The sequence below is a fragment of the Eulemur rufifrons genome, chromosome 3 (genome assembly GCF_041146395.1).
Source record: "Eulemur rufifrons isolate Redbay chromosome 3, OSU_ERuf_1, whole genome shotgun sequence".
Classification (NCBI taxonomy): domain Eukaryota; kingdom Metazoa; phylum Chordata; class Mammalia; order Primates; family Lemuridae; genus Eulemur; species Eulemur rufifrons.
In genome coordinates, this window is record NC_090985.1 from 64323248 (window position 1) to 64339210 (window position 15963).

Sequence of the window (15963 nt, forward strand, 5' to 3'; positions counted from 1 at the left end):
TGAAGAATGGGATGGAGGGATTTTCATTTTTTACTTCATATATTTCTCTATTATTTGAGTTTGTTATAATCTGTATATATTACTTTTGAGATTAAGTTTTAAAAAAGAAAGATTAAAAATTGGGGCTCTTAGGCTCCTTACAGTGGCTCATGCCTGTAATCCTAGCACTCTGGGAGGCTGAGGAGGAAAGATTGCTTCAGCTAAGGAGTCTGAGACCAGCCTGAGCAAGACGGAGACCCCCGTCTCTACTTAAAAAAACAGAAAAATTAGCCGGGCGTCATGGCAAGTGCCTGTAGTCCCAGCTACTTGGGAGACAGAGGCAGGAAGATCCCTTGAGGACAGGAGTTTGAGGTTGCAGTGAGCTATGATGATACCACTGCACCCTACCCAGAGTGACAGAGTGAGACTCTGTCTCAAAAAAAAAAAGGGGGGGGGGAAATGAACCTCATTCCTCCCCCTTCATTAAAAAAAAAAAAGAAAAAGAAAAAGAATTGGGGGTCTTAAAAAGATTAAAAATCCAGGTGTACCGAAAAATGAACTTTTTGTATAAATAAAAGAAAGTACATTACGTTGTAGCCTACAAAGAAAACAAAAGGACCCCATCCCATGGGAGACGGTAAAAGCTGAAAATGGAAGAGGAAGCATTTAGAAAAATTTACAGATATCAGTGCTTCATACAGATTATCAAGAGAAAATAACATTCCAGGAGATAATTTCTGTAATTAATACTAAGGAGAACAACTAGATCCTTCCATGATATATTTCTTGGTATTAACTCAGAAGAGACAAGAAGAATCTCAGGTCAAAGTATAAATGTTATCTATTATTGTTTTATAAAACAGCAAAGCTACAGAATGGAGAAAATAAAGAAATATTCATTTATTTAATAAACATTTATTGATCATGCACTGCAAACTGATTGTAGTACTAGAAAGGAAAGAAGAGTAACAGCCCTCAGGGAGCTTTTTATCAAGATGAAATAAAACTGAACATACAGAAAACAATTAGAAAATAAGTATAAGAAAATTTATATAAGATCTAGGGTTATGTAAATGTGAAATAACCAATTTGAGAAGGATATAGTTAATGAAGGTTTTTAAAAAGTAAATACTAACTCAGGCCTTGTGAGAAGTAGTAGGCATATACAGAATACCTGTTGGTAAGACAGAGGAATTATACTAGCTTCCTCTAGTCAATCAGTATCTCCACTTCCTCATTTCTGGAAATATCAATCTATACTTCCAGCCAGCCAGAAGCAATACTAGGGTCTGGTTTATAGTTCCAGGGGACCCCATTCACATTATATGTATATAACATCCCCTAGAACACAACCTCTCTGCTCTAGAGATTAGTCCATTGATGTTAAATCCACTGATTTCTCTGTATCTGTCCCTTCCACACCACTTTATTGCTTTAGTAACATCTCTGCCTTTCAACTTTTCTCCAATTCAATCAAATGCCAAATAAATCTTTTTCAAATATAACTATGATATGATATTTTCTGCTCAAAAAGCATTAGTGGCTCCCTAGTGCCCACTGGATTAAATGAAAACTCATTTAAATGGTTTTCAGGGCCCTCTAAAATATGGCCTTGACTCCCATTTCCCATCTTTTCTCCTACTATAATACTTCCCTAAATATAAATGTCCCAGCCAGGCTGGGTGTGGTGGCTCATGCCTGTAAATCCCAGCACTTTGGGAGGCTGTGGTAGGAGGATCACCTGAGCAATACAGCAAGACTCCAAGAACTTTATCTCTACCAAAGATTAAAAGATTAGCCGAGCATGGTGATGATAGTCCTAGCTACTCTGGAGACTAAGGCATAGTATCACTGAAGCCCAGGAGTTCAAGGTTATAGTGAGCTAAAATCATGCCACTGCACTCCAGCCTGGGTGACAGGGCAAAACCCTGTCTCAAAATTAAAATAAACAAAACAAACAGAAATTTAATTTAAGAAATCTTACATGGGATTCATATTATTCACCTCTCCCTACATCCACTCTCATCCCTCTACTTCAGAGTCTTAATTACTCCTCTTCATGGGAACAATTTATCTGATTTGTGAGTGTGCAAGAAGAAAGTGAGCACACTTAGCTCAAACCCTTCTAGACTTCTATATTTCAAATCTGCATCCAACACAGAGTATACACAGGTGCAGTAAGCTTACCAAGGCTCTGCCCCTTCAGGCAGCAAGGTCTGCAGTTTGGAACTAAGCTCAACTTGAGGTAAAAGATACTAGAAGCTCTTTTGGTCACACAAGAAGAAGTGTTCTCAAGGCAACTTTTATCACAATCAAAAGTTGTTGTTTTCATCTCCAGCTAACTTACTCCTATGTCTTATTTCACATTTAAGTCCAAACTTCAAAGAAAATGGTATAATTTATTGAACCTTTACTCTAAAAGTCCTAGCTTTAACTAATCAAAGAAAATCAAGTTACCTTTAGAAATCTCAGAAATTAACAACCAACAGCATAATAGCATTTATATAGAGATTTTACTAACAGGATGTCACCCTATTGAGACACCTTTCTTTCAATATTCTCAGATAACATATTTAGATCCTAAATACATTTCAATCATATTTGGTATAGGATTAAATGGTAGATGACTAAATATATTTCAATCACACTGGTTTGTCTTTACGAACAATAGGCCAGTATTTATGGGGGGAAGTAATCATTATGATTTTTTAAACTTTTAAAATTACTGATCTTATTCTGACTGTAAAAAATTTAGAAAATACCAGAAGGTAGGCCAGGAGTGGTGGCTCCTGCCTGTAATCCAGGCACCACAGAAGGCTGAGGCAGGAGGATCACTTGAGGACAGGAGTTCAAGACCGGCCTGGGCAACAGCCAGGCACCTGCCTTTAATGGGGCGGGGGAATTAGCTGAGCATGGTGGCATGCACTTGTAGTCCCAGCTTCTCAGGAGGCTGAGAAAGGAAGACTGCTTGAGCGTGGGTGTTTGAGACTGCAGTGAGCTATGATGACACCACTGCTCTCTAGTCCAGGCCACAGAGTGAGACTCTATCTCAAAAAACAAATAAAAAAACTCCAGAAAGTATAGAGGCATAAATTTTAAAATTGTACATAATCTAATCATTCAATATAATCACTTTATTACCTTCTGATGTATACATATAAGTATTTTTAGCAAGATTGTGATCATGCTGTAACCTGCTGCAGTGCTGTAATATATATGTTTTCATCCAGGGTTTCATGCTCGTAACTCTCACAGCCCCTGTTACAGTCTTTTGTTGTATGTTGGATGCTTTATGCCGCAGAAGAGCAGGTTTCAGGAAACAAAATCTCTGTGAGAGTGGCGTCCAGGGAGGGCATGGAAGCTCTGCACCCCTTCCCTTATATCTCATCCTACCCATCTCATCTGTATCCTTTGTGATATGCTCTATAATAAATCAGTAAATGTAATTGTTTCCCTGAGTTCTGTGAGCTACTCTTCCAAATTAATTGAACCCAAAGTGGGAGTCATAGGAACCCCAACTTAGAGCCAGTTGGGTCAGAAGTTTCAGAGGCCAAGACTTGCGACTGGTGTCTGAAGATGAGTATATGGTTTTGAGAACTGAGCACTCAACCCATGAGATCTGATGCTTTCTCCAGGTAGACAGTATCAAAACTGAATGGGAGGACACCCAGTTGGTGTCTGCTGCAGAACTGACCGCTTGCTTGGTGGTCAAGAGAAACTTCCACACACACATTTGGTCACAGAAGTTTTCTGTGTTGATTGTTGTGGTGTGAGATCAGAGGAAAACATGGTTTGAGTTTTTCCAGAACACCTGCTTTTTCACTTAATATGATATATTCTTAAATAATTTGGATAACATAATTTTGAATACCTTCATAAAAAGGTAGGGATGAACATACCAAAAGTTAAATATAATCCAATCAACAGAGTGCAAAGGCAACCTACAGAGAGAAAATATTTGCAGATCATGTATCTGATAAGAGATTAATATCCAAAATATATTTTAAAAACGCCTACAACTCAATAACAAAAAATCAAATAACACTATTAAAAATGGGTAAAAGACTTGAATATTTCTCCAGAGATGATATGCAAATAGCCAACAAGTGTATAAAAAGATGCTGAATGGCATTAATCACCAGAGAAATACAAGTCAAAACCACAAGATACCATTTTTACATCCATTGGAATGACTACTATCAAAAAACCAGAGAATAGTGAAGTGTAGTAAGGATGTGGGGATATTGGAACCATTGTGAACTGTTGGTGGGATTGAAATATGGAGTGACTGCTATGGAAAATATCATTAAGTTTCCTTAAAAAATTAAAAATAGAACTACCACACAATCCAGCAATCTCACTTTTAGTTATATATCCAAAAGAATTGAAAGCTGGGTCCCAGGTCAGGCATGGTGGCTCATGCCTGTAATCCTAACACTCTGGGAGGCTGAGGTGGAAGATAGCTTGAGGTCAGGAGTTCAAGACCAGCCTGAGCAAGAGCAAGACCCAGTCTCTATAAAAAAAAATTAAAAAAAGAAAAAAAAATTGTTTTAATTAAAAAAAGAATAAAAGAAAGAAAGCTGGGTCCCGAAGAGATCTTTGCAAACCTATTTTCACAGCAGCACTATTTACAATATCCAAGAGGTGGAAGCAACCCAAATGTCTACTGATGGATGAATGGATAAACAAATATGCACAGGGAATATTACTCAGCCTTAAAAAAGAAAGAAACCCTATCACATGTTACAACATGGATTAACCTTGATGACATTAACTAAATGAAATAAGCCAGTCACAAAAAGGTAAATACTATATGATTTCAATTATATGAGGTATCTAAAGTAGTCAAACTCATAAAAGCAGAAAATAGAATGGTGTTACCAGGGCTTAAGGGTAAGGGAGAAGGGGGAGTTGTTTAATGGATATTAAGTTTTAGATTTGCAAGATGAAAAATTTCTGGAGATCTGCTATACAACAATGTGTGAATATACTTAACACTACTGAACTGTACATTTAAAAATGGTTAACATGTTAAATTTTGTTACATGCTTTTTTAGCATAATTTTTAAATAATTTAAACGTAATGATTTTCATGCTTTTAAACATTTAGTTTCTATACAAGTAACCTGTCTAATATAGACAGAATTATAAAACTGCAAATTTCTAAACATGGTAAGATTTTCCTCTTTCATCCAGAAAAAGATGAGATGCTCTGATATGAATTATAATTTAAGGATAATTAATGTTAATAAGCAAAGAATCTCATACATTGACTTTTATTATATTTATTTTTATGCATCTTACCTATTGTACACTAAAGGATTAACCTTGACTAAAGAGAGATTTGGGGTCGGGCGTGGTAGCTCACACCTGTAATCCTAGCACTCTGGGAGGAGGCGGGAGGATTGTTTGAGCTCAGGAGTTCGAGACCAGCCCAAGCAAGAGCGAGACTCCGTCTCTACTAAAAAAATAGAAAGAAATTAGCTGGACAACTAAAAATATATAGAAAAAATTAGCCAGGTGTGGTGGCACATGCCTGTAGTCCCAGCTACTCAGGAGGCTGAGGCAGTAGGATTGGTTGAGCCCAGGAGTTTGAGGTTGCTGTGAGCGAGGCTGACACCATGGCACTCTAGCCCGGGCAACAGAGTGAGACTCTGTCTCAAAAAAAAAAAAAAAAAAAAAAGAGAGAGAGAGGGAGATTTGGCCTTTGTCTTCAACTCTTGGGAGGGAGGTAATCTCTTGCCTGATAAAAGTATCTTTGTTTACCTGGGACCCTTGCTTGGGTCATACCTGAGAGTCTATGCCAATAATGCAATTTACGTTGGGGGCCCTAGGCCACGTGGCATCAGTTAAACCTTCGCAGGGGCTGGAGACTGACATCAGCCACACAGGTGGTCAACCACATATATGTAATTGAACCCCAACAAAAACGCTGAACACAAGGCTTGGGTGAGTGTCCCTGTTTGGCAGTACTCCGTGTGTACTGTCACACTTTGTTCCTGAGAGAAACAAGCACTATCTGCACAACTCCACTGGGAGGGGACAACTGGTAGTTCTGTGCCTTGGTGTCTTCTGGACCCTGCCCTATGTATCTCTTTCCTCTGCTGAATTTAGTCTGTATCCTTTCACTGTAATAAACTGTGAGTGAGTATACTGACTTTTCTGAGTTCTGTGAGTCCTAGGCAGTTACTGAACCTGAGGGTGGTTTGGGGGACTCCCAAACTTGCAGCTGGGACCAGAAGTAAGGGTGGTTTTAGGGACTCTTGAAGATTGCAATTACCCAGCACGACCATGGGCTTCAGGGAAGGGGAATCCTATCTTATATATTTTTATATCTCCTACTATAAAAGCAGGAACAAGGGAAGTTTGAAAGCTGAAGACTTAAAAATATATAGTGCAAGATATTTCACCTCCATTAGGCTGTAAGTTACATAACATTAGAGACTGTGTGTCCACTTTTGCCTATCACTGTCTTTAGCACCTAGCACAATACCTAGACCTTGGAAGACGTTCAATAGTTTTTAAACAAATGAATGAATAAGTAAATGTCAGTTCATTGTACTATAAATATCTTTGTAATAGTTAGATTAAGAAAGTTTATAGATTTTTAGTTTTTCTTTTACCAGTGATCATCACTGAATATGTTCTGTGTTTTTAAAAGTTTTATAAATGTATTCTTGAATATATCCATTTATTACTATTATAAAGGACAATCTTTATAAAAACAAACAGATCAAATAAAGTACACTTACCCTTCCATAACCATTGCAAGAGAACCCAATAAAATAGTGTGAATTACGTGATAAATTATTTCTGGTCTTTCTCCAATTCGTCCATCTTCAAGAGTAACAGTTTCTTTCAGGGACTTATCACTATAGAAAGGAAATGTGTTTTTTAATACTTTGAAAATATGTTTTTGAAAAATCAAAAATTCATTGTTTATCATCTTTGAAGGCCATACCTGAAACTTTAAATTTCTTCATTACAAAAAACTTGAAAGTATATTGTTATTCAAATACCCAACTTACATATCTCCAAGTCTTTGTAAATGGCTTTTAGAACTTGAAAACAACTGACTATAAAGACTAAATATGAATTTTCAGGATAATAAAAAATATTTTGGCCAGGCACGGTGGCTCACACCTGTAATCCTAGCACTCTGGGAGGCCGAGGCGGGAGGATCGCTCGAGGTCAGAAGTTCGAGGCCAGCCTGAGCAAGAGCAAGACCCCGTCTCTACTAAAAATAGAAAGAAAGATTTGGACAGCTAAAAATATATATAGGAAAAAAATTAGCCGGGCATGGTGGCACATGCCTGTAGTCCCAGCTACTCGGGAGGCTGAGGGAGAAGGATTGCTTAAGCCCAGAAGTTTGAGGTTGCTGTGAGCTAGCCTGATGCCACGGCACTCTAGCCCAGGAAACAGAGCGAGACTCTGTCTCAAAAAATAAATAAATAAATAATATTTTTAGGTTCTTTTTCTAAGAGTTAATTATGGCTCAAGTAGAGATTGCTAAATCAATACAGTTAAATCATAATTTGAATAAATTTCCAAGATGAAGAAATTACAACCTCCTTTCAAACATAATAAAATTTTCAAGAAGAGAACTTTATGATTTAGAATCACTTATACTACTAGTTTCATTTAAGTTAAATGGAAGAAATTATTCTTATATTAAGTAAAAATTTGAGTAAAGCTGAATAGAATTATTCTTACATTAAGTAAAAGTTTGAGTAAATTAGTGAATGGTCTATAAAAGTTTAACTGATTAAGTATCAGTTATATATTAAATCTACAATTATATTAAATCTGTACATTACTTATTTAGATGTATAAAACTAAATTTGAATTTTTCTGGTCAACTTATCTTATAATATTTTTCATATCAATGAAGAGGGAATGGAATTAGGAGTTCTAAAACAAATACAAAAATATTGGAAGGATATTAAAAATAAGTATTCTACATATTTTCATAATATAGTCAATAATGTAATTGATTCCCATAGGTACTTACTTAATTCTCCTAAAAATAACTTGCATCATAGAAAGAAAACAAATAACTAATACTAAAATATAGAAAGGTAATAAAGAAGACTGAGTCAATCGCAAAAAAAAATCTTGAGATGGTGCTTGCAGGGATTCTTGACAGAGGAGCCAATTCATTGTAAAATTCCTATATAAGACAAAAAGCATGATATTAATATCATAAGTATTTTAAAATACTGAATATAAAAGTATATTTTTTTAATCTCAGTAGAAACTAGGACAAAACATATTTCCTAAATCCATTCACTTATAACAGCAAAGTCCTATCCTTTATAAATGAAGACAACAGTATTAGTAAACCTCCTCAACAAAGCATGCACTCTCATCAAAACTGTTGTAATACATTAAAAACTTCTGTGTTTTATTACCTAGTAACATGACCATCCCTAAAGCCCAATACAGTTTTTAGGAAGTTTCAATTTCTATTTTTATCTGGAAGACAACAAAAAATTCAGCTGGCTAACCTCTACCATCTGCACTGTCCAGTGCGGTACCTACTAGCTACAAGTAGCTACTAAACACTTGAAATGTGGTCAATTCAAATCGAGATATACCTTAAGTACAAAATATACCCAGGATTGCAAAGAAAAAAATAATTTAAAAAACGAATGAGACCAGGCGCGGTGGCTCACGCCTGTAATCCTAGCACTCTGGGAGGCCGAGACAGGTAGATCTTTTGAGCTCAGGAGTTCGAGACCAGCCTGAGCAAGAGCGAGACCCTATCTCTACTAAAAATAGAGAGAAATGATTTGGACAACTAAAAATATATACAGAAAAAATTAGCCGGGCATGGTGGCGCATGCCTGTAGTCTCAGCTACTCAGGAGGCTGAGGCAGGAGGATTGCTGGAGCCCAGGAGTTTGAGGTTGCTGTGAGCGAGGCTGACGCCACGGCACTCTAGCCCGGGCAACAGAGAGAGACTCTGTCTCAAAAAAAAAAAGGAAAAGGCCGGGCGCGGTGGCTCACACCTGTAATCCTAGCACTCTGGGAGGCCGAGGCGGGTGGATCGCTCAAGGTCAGGAGTTCGAGACCAGCCTGAGCAAGAGCGAGACCCCGTCTCTACTAAAAATAGAAAGAAATTATATGGACAACTAAAAACATATGTAGAAAAATTAGCCGGGCATAGTGGCGCATGCCTGTAGTCCCAGCTACTTGGGAGGCTGAGGCAGGAGGATCGCTTAAGCCAAGGAGTCTGAGGTTGCTGTGAGCTAAGCTGACGCCACGGCACTCACTCTAGCCTGGGCAACAAAGTGAGACTCTGTCTCAAAAAAAAAAAAAAAAGGAAAAAAAGGAAAATATCTCATTAATAATTTTTATACTGTTTATACATTCAAAAATATTTTTGATATACTGGATTAATGAAAATACACTATTAAAATTCATTTCACTTATTTTTTAAATATGGCTATTAGAATTATATAACTAGCTCACTAACATTATTATTGGACAGCCCTACTTTATATTGATAAATGTAACTCAACTAGGATCCATTTTAAAAAGAGATACCTATTTACTAAGACAGAAATCACAAAACTTGACGTGCAAACCTTGTGAGTTATAAAAATCAGGGTAAAGTTTTCTGACCCTAAGCTAAGTATAAGAAGACTCCTAGTTATATGTACTTTTATCTGCACCCTCATTTCTAATCCATCTCCCACCTCCAATCCTCAATCCCTACCTCTAGGGAAGGAAGAGCTGGAGTGATGTTCAGGAGTGCTCATGGATGGACTAAGAAAGTCTACCTTCCAAATCACTGGGCTTAGAACAAAAAGTTAAAAGTTTAACAATGTATCAAACAGCAGGTATATTTAAGAGGGTGCCATAAAAATATCTTGTACCTGTGATGAATATACCTTTTTAAAATCTGCCTATTAAAGTTTTTAATTCTAAATTCAATCCAAACCCTAATCGAATGAGTATTCTTTCCATATCTCCCAGTGTCAATCTCCCCTTCCGCATAGTCCCATGGCAGTTTACTTACCCCTCTATTATACCGCTTAATGTAGTCTGCCTTGTGTTAGATTATAGTCATTTTTTTATCCCCCAGAGGACCCGGCCTACTATCCTGCATATCCAATAAATATCTATTAACATTTCTTCAGTGGTTCCTCCAAATCTGTCTCAACAAAAATGTTTGCTGAAATTTGGTGAACTCCAAATCCTACTGTCCAATTGGCACATTTACACATAACACATTTACTACTTATACCATCTATGTCATTGATCGTATAAAAACTACCTAATTGAGATGGCAATATTCTAAGGACAAGAACCATGTCTTATTCTTAAAATACCTAGTGCATTATCTTATGATGCAAATCTAGTATCTGACATGTTGAATAAAGAGAGCACTACATCAACTAATAAACATTGGCAAAAAGCAGCCCTTAACCTTGGGAGACTCTAGATGAGCTTAACCTTGGATGGGGAAAGTCAATGGAAAGGCCAGTCACTTATGAAGGGTTACACCAATTTTTACTGATTGCCTGCTATGTGTAAGGCCTATGCTTACACCTAAAAAAGACACAGTCCTTACCTTTTGGAGCACATGGTCTCTTAAAGGATCCTTTTATTTTAGTAGATATACATATATAATTTATACATCAGAAGACTTCTCCAGTGTTTAAACCCTGTTAAATACTTTGTTAACTGCAATCTATCACCACGCGAAATTCTATGCACAGTGTCCACAATCCCACATAATCCCAGTAAATAAGAATAAAGTTCTAAGGTATATTAGAACCAGAGAAATACATAGGTAAATATATATCCTCTGTTATGCAAGTAGACTTTATTAAAATATATAAAATCATTTATTTCATTTTAGATTAAAAAACAAAAACTGATTTACCAACAAAAAATAAAAGCACAACATTATTTTGAATTAAAAAATAGTTAGCTTCTGGTCCAATTATTATGACCCCAAGATGAGATTCTTTGCTATGAAATAAATACCTTACTGCTCTCCTTCTGCCCCTTTTTAATGTAAGCATGTTGTTGATGTAGTGGTTAAAATTATCCTTGCTTTATTAATTTTAAATCTTTATTTATTCTGACCTTAGACTGTATCTTTTTTCCTCATCAAGGGAGGAAGTAGCCTTAAAATACTATTTCTTTTTTTAGTAGAGACAGGGTCTCACTCTCGCTCAGGCTGATCGTGAACTCCTGAGCTAAAGTGATCTTCCTGCCTTGGCCTTCCAGAATGCTAGGATTACAGGCATGAGCTACCGTACCAGGCCACTATAATACTATGAAGGTTTAAGTATATCTAATTTATAGGAGACTTAAATGAGATATATAATTAAATGAGAAAAAAAATTAATGTCATTTTCCCCAGATATTATATCTAAAATTAATTATTTTCTAAATGTTATGTAATTAGGTGTATATTCCCTGCATTGAGTATTTTTGCTCTTTATCGTCTAAGTGGTATAGATTTAGGTAAACTTGCATAATCTAAAACTTACTTAGTCATATTTAGTCCAAATTTTACTTCAAGGAATTTCAGCATGTGCCCATTTTCTTTGTGTGGGACAAACATCTAGAAGAGAAAAACACTAACTAAATAAAGTAATATTAACTATGCTTACAGCAATACACTTTTTCCAATACTAGAGATAGAAAACACAGCAAGACTACAAAACAAAAATATGAATTAAATCATACGTGATATGACTATGAAGTAAAGAGATTTACTGACATAAGTCAATCACATTATACCCTATGCTTAAACATAATAACTAAAATGGGGTAGTAGGAAATTTCAACCATATCCCATCTGGCTTAAGTAACCTACCCACTCTTCTGAACACCTTTCATTTGTCTCAATTTATTCCATATATTGCTTAATGTTAATTGGGTGATGATGATATTTTAAATTAAATGGAAAATAAAGTGTATTTCTCTTTTTCTTTTTAAGTATATAGAGAAAAGACTCAGAACCCTATTTTTTCACCCAATATGCTATTTATGATCATTGTTCAACTCAAAATTACATTGTTTCAACTCCATTACCTTGCTATCTCATTATTCTCACTAAAATTTAGTCCAATATAATTCATTATTCAATTTGCTGTACTACAAGAATCTCAGGCAGTTGCTTACCTTTATTATAATATTCAATGTCACTGTCAGAGTACACACCAAGTAAAAATTAATTACTTTCATCATTTTAGCTACAAAAGTTCCTTTCTTCACATTCAGCTATGGGGGGAAAAAAATCACATGAACAAAGAAGTGAGGTACAAAAAAAAATCCACAATTTAAAAATTTATCACAAGAATGATAAAAAGGCAATTCTAATTACCTGAAGGCACTTAGCAATCATTAAGGCTGCTACTAAACTTAATAAAGGAGACACCAATAACGCTGGATTCTCAAATTGCAGTAAATATCCCACAAAGAGAGAAAATATATAGATTTTGTAAACTTCATAAACCTATTATAACAAAAATAAAATGAAAGAGAATAATATAAATTTTATTATACATCTTTTCATTAGTTTTGTTTAGACTTGACTATAATTATACAGTAAATGCTCTACCATAATTTAAGACAATACTATACAAATGTTGAATTCATATTTTTAATGTTATGGTATATAATAAATTTGTCACTTTTTTCTTAGAACTCTCTGAAAACAAAGTAAAGAGCTTTAAGACTACTGGTGTCTAAATTAGACTAAAAGGAACTTCTGGACACTGACTTAATCTCACTTGATTTGCTCTGATATTAAAATTCATCTATGTAACCTCAAACTGCATAAATCAAAAATCTTGATCTTTAGCAGCCATTCCCAAATCTACCCAGTGAAAATATACTGCCATGAAATGTACCCCCAGAGAAAAGTACTTTTGCTTTTGATCCAGTTTACAGTGAGCATAAGAAAGTTAAATTCAATGTTCTAATAGAAGATCTCCCAGGAAGTTATATGTCTTAGATTTTTTCTAAAATTAAATAGTATAACTTAATGCATCATAAATTAATTAATTTACAAAGGGAAAATTAAGATAAAACACTAAAAGCACTAGTTAGGAAGAAAAATTAAAAGCCAGAGTGTTAAAGTAAAAAACAAATAAAAAAGACAGAAAGAAAAAAAATCCATAACAAGCTAGATGCACTTTAGAAAAAAAGACACCTCACTGTTACAAATCAGAGTAGTAGCTACCATTGGGGGCTGAAGTAATGACTGGGAGAGAGCATGATGGAGTCTTCTAGGTGCTGGTAATGTGCTATTCTTGATTTGAGTGCTGGTTCTACAGATGTGTGCCAGTTACCAAGTCACTCTCTCTTACCTTCAAACCCACCCTTCATCTTCTGCTTGGCAATGCTGGGGCTGGGACTCTATATAATCTACATTTCTCCTTTTCCAGTTGGTTCCCTATGAAGCTCTGCCAATAGGAAATGCTAGACAGACAGTGCAAGGCTGGAGGAGGAAGGAGAGGCTTGCCCTTTCCTTTTGTTTTTCCTATTTACTGTGGTTCCTGAAATCATCACCTCAGTGATGCTTCCTCACCCCAACAGAGCAAGTCCTTTCTGCTTGAACACTGAATACAGGTACAGTTTTATCAACATTTTAAGAACCAGCTTCGTCACATCCTCTAGCCCCAGAGATCCAGGACCAGCTGGCCAGAATCCCATCATCAGAGGCGTGGGTCCCAGTTCTAAAGGGCCCTTCTTTTGAGCCCAGAGACACCAGCTAAGCTGAGCAGTGGCCACTTCTCAGAAGTCTGAGTTTCAGCTCATAAGGTCCCTACTCTATGTCTCCAAGTTTTAATAATTGTATATTTTCCCCTTTGTTTTCTCAGCCCTAGTGGTGGGAGCTGCATCTTGTAGTTGCTACCTCTATGAAACTTTCGGGCTCTTATTACCCTTTCAATTAACAAGTTAGTGACTGTTAGTGAATTGGTTAGCAATTCTTTGTGTTAAATTGTCTCTGTTCAAATAACTTAAATGTTGGTACTCATCAGGGCTCTGAACCATCTGAGTATATGGGATAAAGAAAAGAAAGGGAGGTTTTAAAATATAACATTATAAAAACATTTATTCTTTGGATTTAAAATCATCATTTCAAAATGCCATAATACCTTGTCATTTTGCTCCAGTGAAAAGATATCTAGCAGGAACAGAGAGATTGCTTGAAGAAACAGGAGATAGTGGCTGTACTCCCACATCATCATAAATGCGTATGTTGAGACATTTATCAACACGTAGCAAAACCTCTAGAAAAAAAAAAAGGAAGAAACTGAGCATCAAAAGCTTTATTATTATACTAAAAAAATCTATTAGGTTTTTATCTCAAAGTTGCAGCTCTGTTATTGGTTCAATTAAGCTATGTAACTCTTGAAAATTTGTTTTTAAATCACATAATTACTATTAAATCCTAAAACAGTAAAATCTTAAACAAGGAACTCTAGAGAGAAAACAAACACTTGTCCTTCAATGTTCAACATCATATTAAGAATTTCAGAAAGACAAAAGGAAAAGAAAAAAGAAAATTCAATATAATTTTCTTTCATCTCAAAAGAAGTAAAGCAATAAATATAAGACAATAGTGGCTTTTATTAGACTTGACTGGTGAGCTTTGCTATTGTGAAAATAACTACTTTTGCTGTGAAAATAATACTTTCACTTCCATGGTGCTTCATATTTTCCTAAGAACTTCCATTTAAATAGTCTGTTTACATATCAGCCTATAACCCCAGGTCTTTGCTTTCTTCATTTCCTCTTAACAAAAAGTGTAGCCTTATCTTTCCCGAATGCTTGTACTGTCAACCATATAAACTCTCAGCTGTTTTCCTCTGCTAAATACTAAACACAAGGATTTCATTGCCCTTGCCTGATACCTGCCTGGCTAAATCAGTTCTATCCTTCCAAATGTTGTCTCCCAAGTGATCCCTTAGTAAGCATCCAAGTCTGTGGCAAATCCATTGTCACATAACATATTTCCAATGACAGTCTCTCCTTCCTCCATGAATCCAACTTTTTTATTCTCAATTTCTCCATGGGTTGTAGTGTCAAATGACCTCATTCAGATAAGAACAGTGAAGGAGAAGGATAATAAGGGTCAGGTCAAGAAACCTAAGATGAGAATTATGTTCTCTAAAACTAAATCTTTCATGCTCAACTGACTATACTCAAGGATAAATTCCAGAGTCAGAAGTACCTTAGCCATCAGAAGATAACAGAATTTTCCAGCACCCTGAATAAGATTAAGACCAGAGAACAAAATGTAAGAGATAGCAAAATTCCACCAGTTGGTCAAACAACACCAATTGCAAAGCTCAGAAGGGCTTCACACTGAGAGAACATATAAGCTCCTGCTCCTTCTACCACCATAGCTACATACAGGGAAAGTGTTCTGGAAACTTTCTAAGGTGGAACAATCAGAACTATAATAACCAGGCCTGAAACCATCATCCCCAGAGAAACCAGTTCCATAAATCAATGAAGGCTCAAATCTAGACCCAGCCTAATTAACCTCCTGGACATTTAGAGATTACTTTGTAGATTCTAGGGAAAAGCTACAACATAATAAAACAAACCACTAATTCCAAGGGTTTACTCTCAAACTACTCTAAGAATATGCAGTGAAAATAGGTCTTAAAGATAGAACTACATGTCAAACACAATCTGGACAATTATCTAAGTTTTTCCTTTTCTTGAACATTTTCAAAGTTCTATGCGGTCTTGTCTACCCCTTACCTTGCTCACAGTGCCTCACAGGGCTTCATTTTTACTGTGCCTGTAGTGTGAACTTTTTATATAAATGATTTAAGTGACACATCAAATAGGTTTCAGTAATCAATCACAGAAGTCTCTGGACGACTCCAGATAACTGCACAAAAGATCTGAGCTTGGATATCCTGAGGCAACTGGGACCACGAGATCTAACCTCAAGAATGGGAAGCAAAGGCCGGGCGCGGTGGCTCACGCCTGTAAT

General features: G+C 36.0%; 1 protein-coding gene across 1 annotated transcript in view; it reads right to left on the minus strand.

The window, feature by feature from the left end:
- Nucleotides 1-15963, minus strand: part of DPY19L4 (dpy-19 like 4) — a 54626-nt gene that overhangs the window by 15115 nt on the left and 23548 nt on the right. Inside the window, exons 8-13 of the mRNA XM_069465483.1 lie at nt 14108-14242; nt 12328-12459; nt 12126-12224; nt 11489-11562; nt 7991-8149; nt 6732-6851 (exon numbers count right to left, since the gene is read on the minus strand). Coding sequence (XP_069321584.1) covers nt 6732-6851; nt 7991-8149; nt 11489-11562; nt 12126-12224; nt 12328-12459; nt 14108-14242 — 719 coding nt within the window. The remainder of the gene's footprint in view (nt 1-6731; nt 6852-7990; nt 8150-11488; nt 11563-12125; nt 12225-12327; nt 12460-14107; nt 14243-15963) is intronic.